The 22,197-nt window shown below is 49.8% G+C and overlaps 6 protein-coding genes across 6 annotated transcripts; 3 read left to right on the forward strand and 3 right to left on the reverse strand.

The window, feature by feature from the left end:
• Positions 1–1,192: 1,192 nt before the first annotated feature.
• On the reverse strand, positions 1,193–2,296 carry MAA_06991 (Ulp1 protease family protein; the record flags this gene model as incomplete). The annotated part of the gene is made up of 3 exons (XM_007824989.2): positions 1,193–1,241; positions 1,300–1,964; positions 2,255–2,296. The coding sequence occupies 3 exons, from the start codon at positions 2,294–2,296 to the stop codon at positions 1,193–1,195; spliced, it is 756 nt and encodes a 251-aa protein (XP_007823180.2).
• Positions 2,297–5,854: 3,558 nt separating this feature from the next.
• On the reverse strand, positions 5,855–8,429 carry MAA_10760 (uncharacterized protein; the record flags this gene model as incomplete). Its single annotated transcript, XM_011412679.1, has 2 exons — positions 5,855–6,208; positions 6,267–8,429. The coding sequence occupies 2 exons, from the start codon at positions 8,427–8,429 to the stop codon at positions 5,855–5,857; spliced, it is 2,517 nt and encodes an 838-aa protein (XP_011410981.1).
• A 1,013-nt stretch (positions 8,430–9,442) lies between these two features.
• Positions 9,443–10,495, forward strand: MAA_06992 (gliotoxin biosynthesis protein GliK; the record flags this gene model as incomplete). Its single annotated transcript, XM_007824990.1, has 1 exon — positions 9,443–10,495. One exon carries the CDS (start codon positions 9,443–9,445, stop codon positions 10,493–10,495), a length of 1,053 nt encoding a protein of 350 aa, XP_007823181.1.
• A 1,171-nt stretch (positions 10,496–11,666) lies between these two features.
• On the forward strand, positions 11,667–13,041 carry MAA_06993 (glycerol-3-phosphate dehydrogenase, NAD-dependent; the record flags this gene model as incomplete). Its single annotated transcript, XM_007824991.1, has 2 exons — positions 11,667–11,737; positions 11,832–13,041. The coding sequence occupies 2 exons, from the start codon at positions 11,667–11,669 to the stop codon at positions 13,039–13,041; spliced, it is 1,281 nt and encodes a 426-aa protein (XP_007823182.1).
• A 296-nt stretch (positions 13,042–13,337) lies between these two features.
• Positions 13,338–14,800, reverse strand: MAA_06994 (secretory lipase; the record flags this gene model as incomplete). Its single annotated transcript, XM_007824992.1, has 2 exons — positions 13,338–14,060; positions 14,099–14,800. 2 exons carry the CDS (start codon positions 14,798–14,800, stop codon positions 13,338–13,340), a joined length of 1,425 nt encoding a protein of 474 aa, XP_007823183.1.
• Positions 14,801–18,526: 3,726 nt separating this feature from the next.
• MAA_06995 (Major facilitator superfamily domain protein) lies at positions 18,527–20,410 on the forward strand (the record flags this gene model as incomplete). Its single annotated transcript, XM_007824993.1, has 4 exons — positions 18,527–19,235; positions 19,293–19,412; positions 19,478–19,733; positions 19,786–20,410. The coding sequence occupies 4 exons, from the start codon at positions 18,527–18,529 to the stop codon at positions 20,408–20,410; spliced, it is 1,710 nt and encodes a 569-aa protein (XP_007823184.1).
• Positions 20,411–22,197: the final 1,787 nt, after the last annotated feature.

Below are 22,197 nucleotides of genomic sequence, written 5' to 3' on the forward strand. Positions count from 1 at the left end.
ACGAAGGTATCGCAATGCTTCTCGTCTCACAATATTTTATGATACCATGCTGGGGATTGGGGGGGATCTTTTCATGTAAAAGAGTTTTGCGGCCTTCCACTACCGACATTTTCACACCGCGTCTATGTAATGGAGTTCACGGCGCAAGGGTAGTAAAATCATGTTTTGCAGCAAAAGGAATAGTTTGATATTTGCCGAATTTTAATATCATGCTTCCGTAACTCGTGCCATAGCTCCATGGTGCATCCTATCACCATGTCTCCCTTGGAGCTTTGGATGTGCCTTAGGTTCTCCCCAAACTTCCCATTACTTAATTCTCTAGTTCCTAGACGCCATTGACATCAACCATCCGTCCTTTGTAGCTGCGTAGACATTAACAAAAAGTCACCACAATGCACCCATGCCAAGTGGTATGTCTTTTCAGCCCGTCACAACGCCAGCGCTCTACCGAAATATTCATAAGAATACTCATCCAACGCCACAAAACAAGACAAACGAAAAATAGAAACACACGCAGAGAGAGAGAAAAACGTTGATAAAAAGTACAAAACAGGAAATGCTGAATCGCTATTGCACAAATATGATGCGTCGAAATGAATTCAAACGAATGCAAAGAAACCTGCCAAAATTGGGGAGAATGGCCACCGCATGATTACATGCTCATTCGTCTTGGCCAACTCGGTGTGGTAGAAGGGGGACGGGAGCTGAAAGTCTATTCCAGAGCTGCCTGTAAACGCCGTTTCGCCCTGATCGTCAACGAAGTGATGTTTGCTTGTTCCGGACATGGGCTCGGAGACGTGACAGGGTGATAAGAGCCATCGAAACTATCACTAGAGGTGCTGTTGCTTCGTGAGCATTGTTGATGGCGTCGGGGATTGCCTTCATCTGTCTCCACCCGATCCGTTGCGGAAGCCTGTAACATGCTGACCTCGCGAGTTCGAGAAAATGTGAAGATGCTGGGGCCAGTAGTGGTTTCATCCCCGGGCGGGGAATCGCTGCTGTCTTGGTGGTTCGAATGCAGGCATTCTGACTGGGTGTGTTGCCTAAAATGTATGTATTGGCGCACCTTGGATCGGATGGAACGCGGCAGAGAGCTGCCTTGACTATCGTCTTCGCTGACTTCATGATTCCCCTCTTCCGTTTGCTGTAGTGTTTGTCCAGGTCTAGTGCGGGTGCCATGGCGAGCCGAGCTCTATTCAATCCGCGGAGGCGTCTTGTTAGTAAATGGGCTTGCGCTCCGCCTGTAGAGTGATACGTGTTAGTTGATTGCGCCGAGTAATCTGTCAGATAGACACTTACGATCGTCTACGTTCTCCTTCCTTGCGAAGATTCTCAATGATGCGCAACATTTCTTTCCGGCCGCCGTTACTATCGACCATTTTGCCCGCCATGCTCATTGAGACCTTTTCTCGAGCATTGGCACTTAGCAGGCGCTTGACCAGCAAGTGGCGCATCAAGAGACAGACGAAAACGCCGCAATCGCTGCCATTCTCCTGTTGCGGCGAGTCCTCAAGGTTGATAAAACGCATTTGTCTTCCAACAACCTCGCCCATCCGTCGTGTAGCCAAGTTCGCCTCCGCGAAGTTTGCTCCACCGAGTGAGTCGTAGTGAAATGCAATGCCATCCAACAGTGACACCAGCAGCAGAGACCAATGGCTGCCACCTTCGGCAACACCCACGTTGCGATTGTCGTTGATGGGAAGGAAAACGTGGGTAACTTTGGAGAAGTCCGGCAGCGCAGAGCGTACATGACGAATATCAGGCTCCTTCATCAGAAGGAAACTCATACTCGGACGTAGCAGCACAATTCTGGCTTGAGGGTAACGAGGTAAGGTCTCCCGCTCGAGGTACTCTTCCCAGAAGGCAATATTGTTATCCGTAAGCCAGTCATTTTTAAGCGACTTGATGTCTTCAACGGTTAACAACACGTCGTAGTAACTCAAGTAGGATTTTTCAGGAGAGAGCTATCTCGGGGAATAAGTCAGCAAGATTGTTTTGGGAAAGCCAAGAGGTTAAAATCTGTAGGGACTCTGGTTGTCCACATCCGTGTCAAATAAGAGCAGGAGAATAGTAGAGGGGGAGGGGGACCAGGACGTAAAATAAATAAATAAAGCGTGTACTTTGGACGTGTGCACAGACACTATAAAGCACGACGATGATTTGGACAAACAAACTTCTGGGTAACATGACGCGTGCAGTATTCCGACTGAGCCTGGAGACCATAGTATGGAACAATCATGGTCTTTTAACGTACCGAATCGCCAAAATGGCGGGCCATGCGTTGTCGAAAGGGCATTTTCTTGGTTGTGGTCTCGGATCTGGTCTTGGAGTATTCGCCTCCCTTGCTGCCAGCCTCGACTCTGCTCTCAGGTGGAATAGAGAGCGTGGAACTGGATGCGTCGGAGAAGCTGGAGCTGTTGTGATGCCTCGAACGAATAAACGACAAGCCGTAGAAGCGGGTGCTGTCGAAGAAGGGGAAAAAACCAGAAGAAGCAGACGGGGTCCTTGACGATGATTGAAAAGCGGGGCACGGACCCAAAGTTAAGCCAAGGTCGAGCCTAGTGGGCTTTTGCTCGGCTGATGACAGTGGGATGGGGAAAGGTGGTTGAGGCAAAGTGGATACATGCAAGTGTCCAGATGTCAAGTATGGTCGCTGGATGGAGGGACGGGGGCTGGGGGCATGAGAGTCTCACGCCTGGCAGCCCTTGAGCACCTGAGCGCTTGAGTTCGGCTGTCGCGATGGGCTGTCCAATGGCCCCTCGGTCTGTGCGCGGACGAATGGCATGCGACCGCGGGGGAAGCTTGGATAACAGACAAATAAAGATTGATGATGCGAAACAACGCAGCAGGATTTGAAAAAGAGATGGAGGGAGTCAGAGTGTAGCGCACCTTTGGAAAGTCATGGGCGAGGAAGGAATGAATGACTGTCAAGAGTGGTGTGTGTGACTGAACAATTAGGTGAACTTAGGCGATGGGCTCATCAACTGCTATGAGGGCCACGAACGAGCCCATGCACCAGACGCCTACCAAGCTCTCAATCGAGCTAGCCTGACTCTTTGGCTTTGCATCTGGGCATCCAGGCTAGTGTGGCTTGTAAGGCAAGACGATGACGATTGTTGCGGCTCAGCCCCCATTGATTGTCCCCATTGCCGCCGCTCGTCCTTTTGACCACGCCCCGATTGGGTGTTACTCTTCTGTTCATTTGAGATACCAACTTCAACGTTCCTTTGTGCCGAGCATGGTTTCAGAGATGCTCAGTACAGGCGAGTCCAAGCGAGAAGATGTAATGACGTTTGTATCCACGACTCAACCCATGTGCTTCCTATAAAAACGCCATGTCGACTCTTTGTGATCATTGGGGTCGACGTCAGGAGCCGAGACTGCCCTCATTCCTTGTGTACAGACCTTGTAGCCCCCCTGGACGTGTCTCCCATGATTCCGAGGGATTGTCTACTATCACCTACCTGCCTAGGCAGTTTGGTGGTAGTTATTCGATGCCGTCAAGTCTGCCGGCCGATCAATTGCTCCTCTCCCGCTATATCTCTGTGTACTGTCGTAGTTACGTGTTGTAAGGAAAAAGAAGACGACCAACCAAAATAAGACCTTCTCTTGTTAAACAATACGGAGTACATGTATGTACATGTGCCTCGGTGCCCCGCCGCCACTTCCCCGCAGTCGACGACTCATCAACCCAGCGTGCCAGCGATTCCGAAGTCTGGTGAGGAAAAAAAAACTCCGACTTGAATGCCACCATCTTGTCACGTGCCCAGCTTTTTGTGCAGCAGGCCTGAAATCTTTCACCGTCTTTCTTCTCTTTGAATCCTCCTGGTCACCTGCATTCACCCTCCCAGCTCTCTCCATCGTGATGTGTGCATTTTGCGCGACGGGGCGACGCCAAACACTCTTTGCCCCTCCTTCCACCGCCATCGTCCGTTTCCCTGAAAGAATATAAAACATCTCGCCCCTGTTGGGATGTGCGTGAAAGATAAATGCGCTGTTTATCTTCAGGATTTTGACGTCTTGGTCATTCGTCAACGCCAGGCTAAGATAGTGGGAGCAGAGGGGCAATTGATCGGTTGGCTGAACTTGACGACATCGAATGACTACTTCTACAGTGGGCGGCAAACAGTATCTAACCAGATCAGGTACCTGGCTATCGCGCTCTATACTATAATATACTATTGACATCATATTAGTGTATACGTTTCGGTGGGCAAATATATTCTGCCACAGACTGAAGGTAGCTATCTAGGTAGGTGGTAGTAGTAGACAATGCCTTGGAATCATGGTAGACACGCCCGGGGGATTGCAGATGAAGCATATATCAGCTGTGCATAAGGAATGGTGGCAATCTCGGCTCCTGACGTCGACTATAATAATCACTGAGTTGAGATGGCGCTTTTATAAAAGGCGGACCACCCGGGATCTTGGAAATTACCTACCTAACCTAACCGTGTGACATCTACCCCCTCTGGCGTTTTCCCCTTTTTTATCTTGGTTATATCGAAAGCACGCGAGACGATACAGCGATGCCTGTCTCGAATTAAACAATCAGGGCGAAGAGTTGACAGCCATTCTGATGTTCCGATTAAGTCTCGACTACTTGACCCTAGAGTCGCTGGGCGATAATGAGGTGTAGGATGGGGGGTTTTTACAGTTGCCGCTCGTAATACATAGAGTTAGATAATTACGTAGCAGGATTTATCTCAGACTGGCATGAAAAGGTTATTGACCAAGTGGACTGCAAATTCAAGCAAACGTGAGAGTAAACACTCGCCATCCAAGAAGTCAATATCGTCTCCCTCCATCGGCAGCTCCATGGCGCAAAATAATGCCCGTAAGATGTTGTATTTGGACTTTATCGATCTGGCATACTGATACACTAGCTTAATGAGTCTTGGTCGGTTATACTTGCCGTTGTTGTCTGGATGTTATTATGAAAGTAATCGATAATCTGATGAAAGCCCTCGTCGGCTTGATTGCGAACGTTAGCTGTGAGAGGAGGGCTCAACGACAGTGCAGGCTCACGACTCCCTGGAGAGAGTGCCGATGACGCAGAAGGGGAGGACATCGGGAGCCATACTGCTGAAATGTTTAATGACTGCTGCCCCGTGAGCGAAGAGTAGCACAACAGCAGCGACTAGTAAGACAACACAGGAAGGCTCGCTACGCGGTAGTTACGAGTCAAGGTCGTAAAGGTAACTATAATAATCTCGAAGCCCCTTACTTCATATACGGCTGAAAGTGCTCTTTTTGTATTTACTTTCTCTCCTATGGCTTAGCTATCGGCAGATAGTATACTGTCAATGCCTTGCACGAAATTTCTAGGAAGTCTGCGATGGTTCATGTGATAGGGAGAAATAATAACATGCACTAACAGAGGTAACCTCCCAGGTGCCACTTTTGTTTGTAGAGCTGGCAAGTCCGACGACAAGATAGCAGGCATCTTAGCTACTTGTACCTACCTGTTATGTAAGTAGACAGTACGAAGAATCTGTACTGATACAAGTCCTTGAGTAAAAAGCTACGAAGGAGAGAATTGTAAGCGACCTTGACGGAATGGGCACGCAGCTCCATACAATGCTGTGGGCATTATCTGATTTCCGCTCCTTGTGTGGCCCAATACCCGATACAGCCAGCACGCCGTTATTCTGTGCGAGACCATCACTTTATTTAAAATCACGCAGACTCATTGGACGTGCCAAGAAACCTATCTAGCCCATTTATCTAGGATAAAAAAAATAGGAAAAAATCGTCCTTGCAACCAAGCGCAAGTATGATTTCCGTACACATTGGCCTTTGATCATCGTTCGGCAATGCTCTTGCTCAGTCGGATAGCCCCATCACAACGGGCTCATGAGCAACAGGAGTTCTGTGCTTCACCAAAATTGCTTGCCACATGCTGCTCATACAGAGCCTCCATGATTGAGCTAGCATGCTCGTACAGCGAAGCTCGCTGCAATATCGTCTGTTGCAGACCTTGCAACAACTCACTTCCTTTTCTACCATTACTACTTGTCAGTTTTACCCCTTGAGAGACAAGACTGTGAAACCTTCTTGCATGAACAGTGGCATCGTCAAACACCGCACGGCGTTCTCCAAGAAACCGAGACTGTATCTTGTCAACGCAACGGTCACCAGCTCTCTTATACCCATCCGCTACTGTCAGTACCTCCGCCCGTTTCGAGTCAATACGTTTCATAAAAACCTGTTACCAGTCAGACTTCGGATGAATCCTTTACGAATATATGGTTGGAAAAACGCACGTCGACCAGTTCGTGAAGCTGCTGTCGACTTCTATCGGATGTAGTGACAGGCTGGGCTGCGTGTTCAGTCTTGTTTATATTGGGATGCTTCGTTAGAATTCGTCGAATGTCAGATACGATTGATTGAAGTAGCTCAGGATGATCTCCGCGTTGTATTAAATCGGGGGTTTTGATGGACTCAAAATTTGCCTTGACAGGAGCCCATTCCTCAGCCCGTTGCACCCGGGAACGGTGCTTCTCAGGTATGAGGGTGCAATTCTGCACCTCGAAATGTCCATGAACTATCCCAGTAATATTTTCATCCAACAAAGAGACACTTGATTCTTTCGTACATGGTATATCAACCTTGCTATCCTGCTGTTGGCGGGGAATTGGACTGCCCCTTTCACTCACGCTGAAATTTTGACCGATCCGTCTGTCAGTGGCGGTTTTCTGAACCATTTTGGACTTGGAAAAACGTTGTGCTTGGGAAGTTTGGAAGTTAACAGGCTTAGAAGAGCTTCTTGCGACACCAGTTGTATGAGCAACTGAGTTCGTCTTTTTACTGTCGTCTGTTGAAACGCCTGCATCTCCATCACCTTCAACGCCCGCAAACGGGCGGCTCTTCATGTGAGGATCGAGTACAGAAAAATCTTTCCAGGTCTCTTTCGCTGTTGTAATGTCATTACCTGTGCGCTTCTGGGGCGTTGCAACAAAAATGCAGTCACCGACTTTCTCGGTAGGCTTGATAGTTTTTACAGCCGAGAGTTGTGGACGACTGCGGTTCGACTGCGCCAGTATGGTCTCTGTGTCCGTCGTTTGGAAGTCGCCTACGTCGTTGTTCTCGAAAGGTATCGGGCTCATAACTTGAGACATTTGTGCTTTTTCTTTTATGATTTCGTGAGATATTTCGTCATTATGCAGATCTTTGAGAGAATGCTGAGGGTCGGGACAGCTTGGCCGGCTGACACATTGCCTATTGGCATCGCTGTCGACGACCAGGGACTCTGCGTAGTGGATTACTGCGGATTTGACCCTTTTTTGCAAATTATTGCTATTAGAAACGTCGGTTTTGCGTTTTTTGCCACATAATTTTTCTTGTCTGAATGCCTCTTGTTCGTCTCTCAGTACGGGTTGATTATATAACTTCCTGTAGAGCGGCTGGTGAGACACGGATTTGACCTCTTGAGTGTTTTCATCGAACTGGATGGGAGTCTTAGGCCGCTGTTTGCGTTTCTTCGGAGGTTTGGCGCCACATGGAATAGCAGGAGCTTTTGGCCTTCTTTCTCCATTAGCATTAGGTAGATCCAATGTGATATGATCTAACAAGATATCTCCTGGGCCTAAGGTCCTGACTGTATGGACGCTTTCTGCCTCAAGATTTACACCACATGTTGAAATCGGATGGCAGCTTGATGGCAAGGTTTCTTCAGTAATCTGTGGGGCTGATGAGACTCGAGCTGGGTTCTTATCAGACTTAGTCTGACAGTCGGCAGATGCATGGGGAATGCCTATATCCGATGGATCTAGTGCTGGAAGTTGCATCCTAACGAGGTTGAGCGTCATATCTTTTTTCGTTGAGGCAGGCTGTGATGTCGTGACTGATCCTCTGGAAGCATGGCTCCTTCCGAATGGAGAACTGCGAAAAAGCGTGGATGCAGTTTCGGAGAAATCCACATGTTGTGACGATTGACTTTGACAATCGGCCGAGGGAGGACTCACTGGAGGCGCTGAGAGAGGCAGGGTATCCGGAAGAGCATCATGTCCAGAGGCAGGACTAGTAAACGGAATATCATCTCTAATATATCCGAAAACGTGTCCTGATTGCTCCTCTTCCTCAGAAGACATTGATGAGCTCCTGTGTGTCTCGGAATCCTTTTCAGACCAGATTATCTCCCTGTCCTTGGTAGTATTAATTTCGTTTGGAGTGTCAGCGAGTTTTGCCATGTCATTATCGTCGACTCCATCCTCGAATTCCTCTGGATCAACTATTTGATCGGTATCATGACAATCGGTATGGCTGGCACGGGCTTTCTGCCTCACGGGAGGCATCGGTGACTTGTCATGATGGCTGGTTGGAGTGGTTTCTAACTCTCCAAATTGTGCTGACTGAAGCCGCAGCTGTTTCTTTGCCTGTTTCTTTGATGCAGACTTCGGAGCAGCCAAGCTCGATTTTCGTGGCATGATGTCCTAGTAATTTCGTCACATCGCCACAAGTAAATGAACAGAATACAGTGGGAAAGGAAAACCGACGGCTCATAGGGAGGTTCCTCTCTGCCCCCCATCAAGAAAGTAAGCAACATATTTGGATGGGGAAGGAGCGGTGCGAGGAGGTTGCGCCCGGGTCGTCCGTAGCGATAGGGAAGGAGTCAGGATTAAGAGCCTCCTTGTCACACGATGGAATACCAAAAAATACGGTATTTTACGTATGCACCCTTAAAAATATTAAGGTCTTACGCCCATTTTCTTTGGAAGGTTACATGAATCCTCCCACTCGCCTACCACTGATTGAGGAACCTTTTTTTTCTTTTTTGGAAGAGCGGCCGTTACTCCGTTTGCTTGGTAGTTGACAGTGATTGGAACAATAATATCAGAAGCACCCGTGTCAAGTGGAATTGTCACAGTGAGCACGGACTTCGGGACATCGCAGAGGCCGGCAGGACAGGCCGTGGTTGTTCCTTCACTGTCCACTTGCTTCAGACAAAAGCAGCAGACATCAGGGAGGGCCACGGATGAACTTTCGAAAAGCTGCCTATTCTGTCCTCGGATTACATCTCTTCCGTGCCACGTTGTCACCATGGATTCCGGATGGTCGCTTCATCTAATTGAACGGCCTGCTCACTCTAGTGTGAAGGCTGATGCGTACCTACAGTGTAGGCTGTAGGCATTCGACGCGCTGACGACTCCGCGCACTCCGCCGAAAGTCCGCCCAGTGGAGAAATTTGCGATGGTCCGATCGGCCACAAAAAGCAACATTGAACCTTGAAACCAAAACCTCGTTAGGTAACGCCTACTAGCGCCTTTTAAATTGTTGGTTTTGACATGAACCGTATTTCGGTTCTCTTCCTCCCGCATTGCTACCCAGTAGAAGTTGCTACCCCGGAATACAAGCGGCACTCGGAGGGTGCGACTGAAATACTGTACTCATCTTTTGAGCCAAATCAAGCGGCGACGGCCCGTGAGTCCATAGAATCAGCATGCCGTCTCCAACCGATGTAGAGCCCGCGGCGTCGGTAGCGTCAGCGGCGTTAGACAAGGCGGGAGTCTCAGCCCGTCAACCTTCTCGAGGATCGTACCCTTCAATATCCTCAATATTAACCACTTCATCGGAACGCCTTACGAAAGCTGCCCAAGATGTCCACCCGATATCCGATTCACCAGGAGCCGAAACCGTCCTGTATCTGGCATATGGCTCCAATATGAGTGCTGAAACGTTTCTCGGTGTCCGAGGCATTCGACCTCTGTCGCAGGTGAACGTGGCGGTTCCCAGTCTGCGTCTCACGTTCGATCTCGCTGGAGTACCTTACAAGGAACCATGCTTCGCGAACGTGGGATTTCGAAATGTGCCAGACAAGAAGAAGAGCACTCAGGCCGAATTGATTCACCAGGATATGGAATGGGACGGAGGGCTCATCGGTGTGGTGTATGAAGTTACTCAGGAGGACTACAGAACCATTCTGCGCACTGAGGGTGCAGGCTCCAGCTACAAGGAGATTGTCGTTCCCTGCTATCCCATCGCGCCGAAGGAAATATTTCCCAAGGGACCTACGCCTTTTCTCGCAAGGACGTTATATGCAGCTTACACATCGAACGCGAATGACGATAGGAGTTGGTGGCAGCACCTCCTCGATGGGCGACAAAGACCAGACCCTGATTATGCTCAGCCCAGCTTACGTTACCTGAGCCTACTCCGGAATGGTGGAAGGGAACACGACTTGCCTACCAGTTATCAACAGTATCTTGCATCGCTGCATCCGTATATTGCAACAACATGGGCTCAGAAAGTTGGACAATATTTATTCATTGCTCTCTGGGCTCCGTTGTTGATATTCTATCTCATCACGTCCAGATTCTTGGCGGATGAAACTGGCAAGCTCCCACCATGGCTTGCGGGTGGCGTGACATTGATATTCAACATGATGTGGATGTCGTATGACGCTGTATTCAAGTCCATATTCGGCGATGGAGAGAGGACCGAGGAGGAAGAGTCGGATGAAAGTAAATCGCTCCTAGGTAATCGCAAAGCATAGGTAGGGAGATAGATAGAGAGGGCTGGGGCACATAGTCACAACTTACTGCTGATTAGCCTTGGCACGTCACATCATGTAACACACTTGCATGTAGCGTATATGTATAGTCTGAAGCTCGAGTGCATAACACCCTTCAGAGGATTTCGGTTGCTGATGTCCTACCACAGCTTCGTCTTGTAGAGTGTTGTGGGTATTCGTACCTAGTCACATAGCCTTCATGAACCCCGTACAGAGTAAAAGAGGGCTTGCTAGATAGGGGAAATTGGCATATGCTACCTGACTTTCACCTTCGAAAGTCTCGCCACGGCACCTCGGCTTCGGCGTGACAATGAGGAGGCGGCCAAGAAAAGGCAGTAGATTGAGGACCACCGGGGACAGATGTGGACAATACATGTCTGGTACGCTCTGTAAGTCCTCGGCTCGGAGAATCCGCAAAATATGCTATGATGCCATGGACCTGCAGGAAAGCGGCAGCTATCTCGATTCAACGGCCGCATGTCCTGCAACACACAGCTGAACCCTGCTCCATCTAGGAGAATCAATTGACGACATCGCCCTGGCATCTGGCATGTGATGTTAACTCCTTTGGTATTTATCCCAACAGGCCACAGCGGCACAGTGTCCGCCGGAAGCCCTGTCAGAGATACGCAATGCACTGCCTGGCTACTGGTTGAGGATCGCTATAATTAGCGTCTGGATGTCTGGTCGCATCATTGATGTCAGCTGGCATGTGACAGCCTGAGAAAAATCCCAGCAAGGTCCAAGAAGCCTCGCATCTCGGCCAGACCCGGCCATGACCGAATTGCCCCAACACGGACCAACCGTTGGGCGCTAAACTAGAATAAGCAAGCGGTGAAGCGCGTGGGCTCGTGCTCCTTGCCCATTTCATTTTTTTGCCCAGTGAGAGCTTCAGTACGATGCTGCTGTGCCGTTGGAGGGGCAGTTCAAATGTTCTGGGCCTTGCATCATGGGTGTCGACCAACATTTCTCTCTTGGCTCAGGGCACATATATTGAAGCGCGGTCCCCCTCGTACGTACCCTCAAGATCCTCATTCTCATTTGCGGGATACATCGTATGCCGCGGCTACACATTCTGCGATTCTCTGCCCAGCTTCGCCGCTTGCAATCTTATTCTTCGCCTGTCCGGTATTACTCTGCAGCACTCGGCAAAATGACGGGCAACGGGCTTCTTGGTGGCCACGAGAAGAAGCACAAGGTCACCATTGTGGGATCCGGCAATTGGTAAGCACACACGAAGTGGCGCGGCATTGAGGTTGAACGGCATATGCTATGCAGAGATTGTGAAATGGTATCTAATATTGTTCTTCCTCCCTAGGGGTTCTACGATTGCCAAGATTGTTGCCGAGAACACAAAGCAGCATAATGACGTCTTCGAGGAGCAGGTCCAGATGTGGGTGTTTGAGGAGGAAGTTGTTGTTACCAGCGACTCGAAGCACTACGATCCATCTATGGGCGACAAGCCTCAAAAACTGACCTCCATTATCAACAAATATCACGAAAACGTCAAGTACCTGCCTGGTATTACTCTCCCCTCCAACATCGTCGCCAATCCCTCGCTCGTCGATGCCGTCAAGGACTCGTCCATCCTCATCTTCAATCTGCCACATCAGTTTATCGCCAAGGTCTGTGACCAGCTGCGGGGCCGCATTTTGCCATTCGCACGCGGCATCAGCTGTATCAAGGGAGTCAACGTCACCGACGACGGTGTCAGCCTGTTCAGTGAGTGGATTGGTGACGGCTTGAATATCTACGTTGGTGCCTTGAGTGGGGCCAACATCGCCAGCGAGATTGCTGCCGAGAAGTGGTCAGAGACCACCATCGCCTACGACCCGCCACCGATGGACAATAGCAGAAATCCTTCGCCACGCTCTGGTAGTCCCAACCCCGGCATTACCGTCACCGACCTGCAGGATGTTTCGCACAGAGATTGCAGAGGCCGAGCCTCCAAAACTAAGCTCACTGGTGTGCCTGCGGAATATCCGCCACTGGATCATGATTGCTTCCGCACTCTATTCCATCGCCCGTACTTCCATGTTCAGATGGTGTCCGATGTCGCCGGCGTCTCGCTTGGTGGTGCCTTGAAGAATATTGTTGCTTTAGCTGCTGGTTTTGTTGACGGGCGTGGCTGGGGTGATAATGCCAAGGCTGCGATTATGCGCATCGGCTTAATGGAAATGGTAAAATTCGGAAAGGAATTCTTTGGTGAAACAGTCCAGAGCCAAACCTTTACTGAAACGTCTGCTGGTGTAGCTGATTTGATTACGTCTTCTTCTGGCGGACGAAACTTCCGTTGTGCCAAAAAAGCTGTTGAGAAGGGCATCACAGTTGATGAAGTGGAGCAACAAGACTTGAACGGCCAGAAGCTGCAAGGAACGACCACAGCATATGAGGTCAACAGCTTTTTAAAAGCACGTGGGCTGGAGAAGGAATACCCCTTGTTCACGGCGGTCAACGACATTTTGCTCAACAAGAGACGGGTCGATGATATCCCCAACTTGGTGGCACAAGTCACAGATGGTGCGTGAAAAGGATAATTTTGTTTTGTCATTAAGGAATAAGTGCCCGCGATTCAAATAACAGCCTAGCCCGCAAGGAGCTGAGGTCATTCCTGTTTGTTCATCGTTACGGCCAGGGTGGGCAAGGAACGTTGAAGAACATGCATTAAAGAGGGAGGGATTTTACACGGACAATATATATATAGCGGCAGGGCTTCAAAGCCAGCTTCATCTTGGCGTTCGCTTCTTACCAGCATATATTACTATATTAATGGTACATGCAGTTATGATACGCCGCAGAATCATTATGATTGTGCAAACTGTTGTTATGCAACCTGGTAAGAATCTAAAGAATATTCTAGAAAATAGTTCGGTTCGCCCTGGTACTCTTCTAGAGGCCGAGGAGCTGTTGAACCAACTTCATGTTGACTGCAGGTGCCCTTTCTATCAAAACGACCGCGTTTTGAGAAACGCTGATCCAGCCACTCGAGCCAGATCTGTTGCGTGGCATATACGACAGACACATGGCCGGCGCTGTTGACCTTTACATATTGCAGTTCATTTTGGGGGTATTTCTCGCACGTCTTGTTGACGTATTTGGCGGTCAAGGTTTCAGGAAGGATATGATCAGCTGTTCCCTGCAGCACGAGCATAGGCCCTTGGAAGTCCTTGCCTCCAGCAACGGTAAGGTCCGCCCAAAGTTTTGAATAGTGCGAATTGACAAACTCGTCTCTAGTCAGATTCACCTTGGGGTGTAAAAAGTCCGTTCCAGCCAGCTCCATGGCTGCGGTTGCAAACACAGAGTTGCAGCTCTGTATTATGCCCATCAGATCGACAAACTTCTCACCCACATCAGTCAGAATGCTTGAGATGGGAATCTCGGGAAAAACCAGACGAATTGCCTGAGCCGCTTGAACGAGCCCAATCTTGCTCTGTGTGGTAAAGAACTCGAAGGAATTCGTCACCGGAGCCGCCGCGATGCTGCCCATGAACCCAGGGACTTTTGCGTCGACCTGTTGCTGAGCCGCAGCCCAAGCAGCAGCACCGCCCTGTGAGTGGCCCATGACGACGAAATCATGGCTGATACGGTGTGGAAAAGCTGCGTGCGCAGCTTGGGCGGCGTATAGCAGGTCGTTGCCCGCCGCTGGCGATGCCCATATTCGTGGGTAATATTCTTGCCATCAGGGTAGAATGGAGCTCCAAGGCCAGCGTAATCTGTTCCCACGACGGCATAGCCAGCTAGTGCAAGACTGTACGGGCCAGAGAAGTGGAACGAGAGGCTGCGAATGTGAGATGGTGCGCATTCTGCGTATATGCCTGTGGTGCCGTGGCCCCAAGATACAAGAGGTGCGACCAAACCACCTCCTCGGGGCATGTATGGCCACAGGATATATGCTGATACCGGCACGAGGGTTCCGTTTAGAGTCTTGGATTGGTATACGATGCGCGACAGGGCGAGCGTTGGGGCGAGCGTGTAAGTGGACGTGTTTATGAACTCTTGGGCTTTTAAGACGGAGCCGGCGGCGGCGGATGTGGCGTTTGGCGGGAGATGGGTGTAAAACGGATCGCCAAAGACGGAACCGGTGGCCCAGTTGGAGCGTTCAAATTGCGCAGCAACATTGATATTGTTGGCTGCGGAGGATGACAAGTTCAGAGTGGCAATTTGCTCATCGGTGAGAGTGAAGTTGGAGCTGAATGTGTTTGTTTGTGGTTTGAGTAACTTGCCGCTGGCAATAGATGCCAACGAGCCCAGCGGCAATAACAACGTGGACGATATGTGGAGATGCATAATCAGAAGGGCATATTCTGTCTTTGAACAAATTGTCAATTGTTAAGGGAAATTTCAAAATCACGGCTTGCCTTTGTACGAGCTTGTCGTGACGATGACGCCTTTAGTTGATGCTCGTCTCCCCCGGCAGATCGGATTGGCAAAGTTGACCCCCGTCCGTGGCGTCGGCAGAACGACGCCGCATGTACACAGGATAAGCACTAAACTCGGTTGGGACTCCCCAAGTCAGAAGTTTGACCCATTCGGGCGATTAGACGGAGACTGCCGGGGGAAGCTCATCTGATACTAGTTCTGAGAGTGTGCTGCGTGTAAGCGGACGGTAGGGTTGACGAGGCGCACACAACTTGTCAGACCGCACGCTGGCCGAGACGTCAACTTGGTAGGAAGGGACAGGCAGTCAGATTTCGTTGCTCAGATCAAACTGCGAAGATCTGAACCTGTCATGCGGAGTAGATGCAAAACAGGCACTGGGCTGACAATCTCCATTAGGATGTCCCGCGTTGGCCGACTAATACGGCAAGCCGAACTTGGAAACACTCAGTTCTAAGCGATGAGTGTTTAACTAGTCTTGTCCAATAGCGAAGCAAGCCTCTTTTTCGACGTTGATCACCAACTTTATAGGGGATACCTCTTTCACATTACCCCGTAGTCGTTGCCGAATTGTGGGTTTATTTGATGCGTCAGAGAGATCCGGACGGCGTCTGATATCGTAGGGGCAGGGGGCAGCCCCGATCTCGACTTGTGGCAATAGAGTAAGACTTGTACAACATCCATGTCAACAGCCGAAATGGAACTGGCTCCTCGAGAGTAGCAGTCCGAGCTGTCTCCTTGGATGCGAGGAGATGGACGAATGACGCAGCTTGAGTCTGGGTCAACCGCAAGAGTCAAGTTGTATCTGCGAGGCAAAGGTGGAACAATGGACGCCTCGCAGCAACATTCCCTACATTTGCGTTTGTGGGAGCGTGTGATGCAACGATGGTGTTGGTAAAACAGGTTTCAAGAAGGCATCAATGTCTGATGGTTGAACACGACAGCCGTCAATAGCATCTCTATGAGAGTCTTGTCTTGGACAGATGACCCCCCGTCTCGAGTTGAGTTGCCTCCTTCGATCCACAGGGCTAATAGTTTCCATCTCTGACAAGATTGCAGACTGCCTCCTACAGTCGTATTGCTTATCTTCCTGGCCCCTTTCGAGGGCTCTACCGCCGCAACCTACCTAGTTCGCCAGATGCACACGTCGTACAGACGACAAAGATCGCCGCCCTCGGCCCATTGTGCCGCCCTCCCTATCTCGTTATATCTTTCCATCCGCCGTGCCCTGTATTACTCGCTCGCCGCCCACACCACAATCTGTCTCGGAAACGGGTTAGGTAGATGCAGCCTAGAGTGCATGGATAGCGGAAATGGCCGACTTGCATGCCCTCTGATGAGGATACTTGGAGGGTTCCATGCTGTGGAATCGTATAAGGCTCAAGCGAGGGCTCGTTTGCCGTCGGAGATGTTACCCGTTTTCATGCCCTTGCGCGAATGTAGTGATGACCTGACTTGACAGTGCCACATTAAGCCCACTTGCGGCCAGGCAGATCATCAGTGCCGGTGCCCGATGGAACTATTTCTACAACACCCTTGTAGGCGGAGCCATTCTGGAACTCGTCACCAGCATGATGGTACATGTTTTGGTCAGAGATGTCGGACAAGCTCCGATTGCACAAATCAGAGGATTACAGCATGTCATTGGAGTGATGGCACTGCCAATACAGCAAAGAACAGGGCAACATGGCTCATGTCCATCGTCTTGCTTGTCCACACGGGCGCCAAAGGTGTCACTCATATCTCCGGTAACTGAGGCTCGGTGATGCTAAATATAATACGATAGACGAAACATGTTTCAGTTAGCAGTTGGATCGCAGAGATCACGAAGCAGGCCTCGGCGGAGAGGGGATTGCAAACCAGGTCTTGTTCCCAGCGTTATCTGGGCGGCGGTTGTGACTATCGGTCGAGTCGTTTTGAGCTGTTTACGCGACGTCCTGGGTGATATCTCGGTTCCCCTGGCCCTCTTATTTGACTTCGCTCCTTTGCGACGTTTTTAACTTTTGTTCTCTTCAGGTGAGCGAATGACGATTGCAGGCTACTCGATGGCGTCCCTTTTCTGGAAAGTCCCGACGTTTGCCGTATCAGCTGCTGTAGTTGTAGTCCTTTGGTAGGTCTTTTTTTTTTTTTTTTCACCGAACCGCTGTTTCCGGGTGCGATTGTCGTAGTAGCAGGCAAACTGTTGGCAAAACATATCCATACCCCTGGCATTGGGATAGCTTGGGGCGTTGTCCGTCATCTGGGCGTTATTGCCGCAGATGAAGTGGCACGCACACTGGATATCAAAGGTGGAGGCGACGATACCACGGATGAACGATGAAACATTATACATCTGATGGGGTCCTGTACATGAGGAGATGTGCTGTCTGGTGGGTCATTCTGTCAAACTGCGATGTAGATGTGGTAGATCTCCCCGTTCAGGACCAGTAGCAGTAGTTTGCGGCGAGAAGACAGAGATTGGCCGAATTTGGTTGCGACGCGTCCCGTTGAAAGCCAGGGGGACCGAGGACCAAAGTTGTCCGATCAAGGATATCTGCCAAGGCTCAAGGTTCATAGATGCCCAGGAATCCAGGATTGCAAATGGCTGCAACGCACATCGTCATCGGCCGGTTCACATGCGTGCTTGAAGCACACATTCTGCCTACATGTAGATTTGCCCGGACATGTCACCTACAAGGATGCGAGATGGGCGATGGGTGAAGTGAGATGTGAGATGTCGATAAGATACATAGACTCGACGAGAGACCAATGAAAAGTCGGCAGTCCAGTTCAGGAACAGAACTCGCCCTAGAACTTTTATGTGGGACTCTCACGTTGTACCATCACTCACGGAACCTTAACTAGAACCTTAGTTGCCGAGTGCTCGCCATTCGTTCGTTGCCTGAGGGCTGGAACATGCGCAACCTCTCAAATGGCAGAGTCGCAACACGGGGGGGATAGCTTCCGTCACCGAATCCTCTTTCATCAACATTGAAGGCCACGTAATGTGGATTCTACGGGGGACGGGTTACCACTTTTCCAGAGTTGCTGCCCAGAGGTCAAAGCTCTCACAACCTATCAACTCATGATATCCACACATGCCAGCTTCATCACGTCACATTGGAGAAGAGGTCGAGTTTTCATTCTTTTTTTGGTCGCTACCTTTCGCACTAGGTTATTAGTGTAACTATAGAGTCAAACTCTTATCTCAGCAGCAAACTCGGAGCGCTACCATGATTCGAAGGGGTGGTGTGGATGTTGGCCGTCTCCATGCCGCCGCACAGCCCAATCGGGGGAGCAATAATCTCTGTCCCACGACTCCATGATGCCAAGGCCCTACTGCCGGGTTGGGGGCCATCAGGCGTCCTTGTACCGACATCCAAATGAGGCACTACGGCCTCCGTCGTCGTAGGGCATATGCATCTGCCAGGGGTGGTTGCCGGGGGCCGTGGTCTTTGGATATTCTCACGAGCCCCTGTAGGCAGTGTGTAAGTGATAAAATTCTATGGAACTCATTGTGCAAGATGAGGAAGAATACAAAAAAGACAGATATTTCCTTCGACTTGGTCCCATCTAGTGTTTCGATGTGAGCCAACCGAGTCTTGTGGCGAGTGCTCTTTTCTTCTTCTTCTTCTTCTTCTGCTGAAGCATTCCATCATGTCCGAACTTACAGCGGCCGAAAGGGTCCTCCATGACCAGGCAAATTTATTGCCTCGTCGGAAACTCATCCCTGTTTTATGTGTGCTTGCCATTCCGTCCATGATATCCTTCATTGATCAGAATGGAATATCGACTGCCCTGCCCACCATTGCTGCCGAGTTGAACGCCAAGGACACCATATCCTGGGCAGGCACCTCGTCTCTGATAGCGAATACGACATTTACCATGCTCTACGGCCGGCTGTCTGACATTTTCGGACGGAAAAACATCTACGTTACTGCCGTGGCTCTGCTTGCTTTGGCTGATTTGATGTGTGGAATGAGCCGAAATGTGACCATGTTTTACATCTTCCGTGGCATTGCGGGCATTGGAGGTGGTGGCATCGTCAACTTGAGCATGATTATCGTCTCGGACGTTGTGACCTTGGAAGAACGAGGTAAATATCAGGGCATCATCTCTAGTATGGTCGGCGTGGGTAGTGCCACGGGCCCTTTTATTGCTGCTGCATTTATGTCCAAGTATACTTGGCGTGGCTTCTTTTATCTGCTGGCTCCTCTGAGTGCGCTGAGTTGTCTCGTTGCCATCATCTTTCTGCCGTCCAAGCCTCCTACTGCTGGTTTCACAGAGAGTATGAAGAAAGTCGACTGGCTGGGGTTATTCACTTCTTCTGTCGCCGTCATCTTCTTGTTGATTCCCATCTCTGGAGGTATGTTTCTCATAGCATGTTGTCAACCATTGCCCCCGTCGCTGATGAATGGTGTAGGAGGAGCGTACTTTCCATGGGACTCACCCATGGTTATCGCTATGCTAGCTATTGGCACCTTGTTTTTAATCGCCTTTGTCATTATTGAATGGAAAGTGGCCGCTTTACCAATGATGCCGAGTGAGTGGCTACATGCACATCTTTCAACCCATTTTCAAGCAGTGACTGATCTATTATCATCACAGTCTCCATGTTTAAAAACCCCGTCATCGTTGTGATTCTCATTCAGACCTTCCTTCTCGGACTTGTCTATCAATCATACGTTTACTACGTCCCGTTGTATTTGCAAAACGCGCGCCAGTTCTCCATCATGACATCGGCCCTCATCTTCTGTCCCACCGTCGGAATTCAAAGCGTATCTGGCATACTAGCTGGCTATTGGATCGCGCGATACAAGAGATACGGAATTGTCATCAAGTGTGGCTTTGGGCTGTGGTTGCTGTTTGTTCTCCCTTCCCGGATGAACTGGGGACGTTTGGCTAATATATCACAGCGGCGCTGGACTCACTCTCATATACGACCGACAAACGAACCCCGGTGCAATCGTCGCACCTCTAATCATTCTTGGCATCGGCGTCGGATTAGTGTTACAGCCAACCTTGGTTGCCCTCCAAGCCCATTCCCCAAAATCGAGACGGGCTGTTATCATATCCAACAGAAACTTTAACCGCTGCTCAGGTGGTGCGGCTGGGTTGGCCATATCAGCTGCCGTTCTGCAAGTGGTACTTCGAAATTCCTTGCCTCCAGAATATGCACACCTAGGCCACTCCAGCTTTGACTTGCCTGATGTACCTGGCGGTATTCCATCTAGTGTCCTTGACGCCTACATGTCCGCGAGCTACGCCGTTTTTGTTCTACAAGTTCCACTTGTGGGAATATGCTTCTTGGGAACATTTTTGATCAAGGATAAGGGCTTGGCTTTTGCTGACGAACCCAAAGTACAAGAGGCTCAGGGTGTAGGTGAAACTGATCTTGAATCCGGACCGTCATCATCAGGATCCAGTGTAATGGAGAAGGGAACCAGTAACGTTGCCAGCACTGGAAGAAACACGGTGAAGCGTGGTGATTCAGGTGTGAGAGTAACCGTATCAAGCAAGGATATGATGGACAAGATGTAGGCAGCAGTACACTGAAAAGCATATATAGCAAGTCATTCATTTACATTAAAAAGGGGAATTCCATGACTCAAGTTTCGACGCACTCCTCTTTGCGAATGGTCGGCTGATGGCAGAGTTGACTTTCAGCCATGATTTCGTGGTAGAGAGGCAGAGAGCAAATAAATAAGCTATCAATGGTAATTTCATGGTATGGAAAGGCAAGTTGCTTGCCCAGACCCTGACCCTGACAGGAGACTTGGGCGTATTGACACAATGGTTGTGCACATGTGTCAAGAAAACAAACCACACCAAAACCAATGAGGGCAAGAAAGAGAGAAGACGTGTGCTAATAATATTGCTCACTCATAGAATAGTTCAACTCAGCACTTGTCAAATGGCTGGATTTTGCAGGGTTTCCCTTTGTGTCGCTTCACGAGAGCCTGGAGGGCAATGGTCGGCCCAACAAGGTGATGAAGCTGCATGTTTCAGATGAGTGCATCTTGCCGGGACCTCTAGTCCATTAAAAAGATATCACTGCAGACCTTATAAGAGGGAGTAGCACTGCTAGCGCGGGGGCTCCGACTACGAGAACTCTGCAACAGCACAACTTTATTTTGACACTGGAACGGCACTGCAGAGGTACAAACACGTGAATCCGGACACTCAGTATAGATATCCTGCGAGAATCGAGCGATATGGATTTCGTCTTTTACTCTACCCTTTACTTCTCACATTCCCACTTCCATACTGTAATATGCCTTGGATGTCGTGTGTCGACGAGCAGCGGCCTGGAGTAACTACGGACGAACGTCGTACAAAATTATTGGAAAAGGAGAGTCAGTCACGTGAGTATAAGTAAGATAAGGGCAATCTAGTATTAGTATTTATAGTGAGTATTGCCCCCAACCGTCAGGTCGGAGGGCAAGACGAATACAACACATTTTGTGCACACTCTACATTTCAACAAAATTGACAACTCTGAATCGGATATATGAGGCTTCTTTCTTCTTGCGGTCAAAAGGGAAAAAGTCGTCTCGGATTGAGAAAGTGGCTATTGTAGGTGCAAGTGCTGTCAACCCCTTAGGCCTCACGTCTCTACTCAAATTGACATGGCAAGTTGAGTCACTGGCCGAGTCGACGAGTATATCACTGCTGCCTCCAAAGCTGGGGTTGCTTGGGCGTTGCCCAAGTGCTACGATACCACTGTCTTAGACGCAAGGAGAACTTGACTCGCCCGGGTGTCATTCCCGGTATCGACCCCCTTGAGGAACAAGGTGTTTCTTCTTGGATCGCCATGTGCACTTCATTTTGGTATGAATCCTCATTGGCCGTGGGCCCGTGCTGGTACTGTTTCGATTTCAAGACCAAAAAAGTCACTTTGATCAATGACGGCAAGACCAGAATCAACACGTCTACGTGTGAACAGTGCGGTCCCGCTACAAAAGCTCTCCTCGGCCTCAAAGGAGCTTCCTGAAGATGAAAGCGACACGTCTCCAACGCTGTCCAACTGGCGCAACAAGCCTCTATCCGTTTCCAGCTTCTTGGTGTCGCAAAGAGATGTCAATTAATGCTTGACGGCGTCAACCATGGTATGGGCACCATCGACACCGACTGAATTATTGAGTATCGCCCGCACGATGAAGATATATCACACGAGGGTGATATGGAGATCATGAGGTCGGGAAACCACCTAGGATTCGATGTTTGCCTTCATTAAGCAAAGCGGCGCTTTGCTTGAGATTTGCGTCATTGATGCGAAGGGCAGGCAAGCGAGGTAGGGAGCTACCCGATTTGCTTCTTTAATGAGT

The sequence above is a fragment of the Metarhizium robertsii genome (genome assembly GCF_000187425.2).
Source record: "Metarhizium robertsii ARSEF 23 chromosome Unknown MAA_Scf_2, whole genome shotgun sequence".
Lineage (NCBI taxonomy): Eukaryota > Fungi > Ascomycota > Sordariomycetes > Hypocreales > Clavicipitaceae > Metarhizium > Metarhizium robertsii.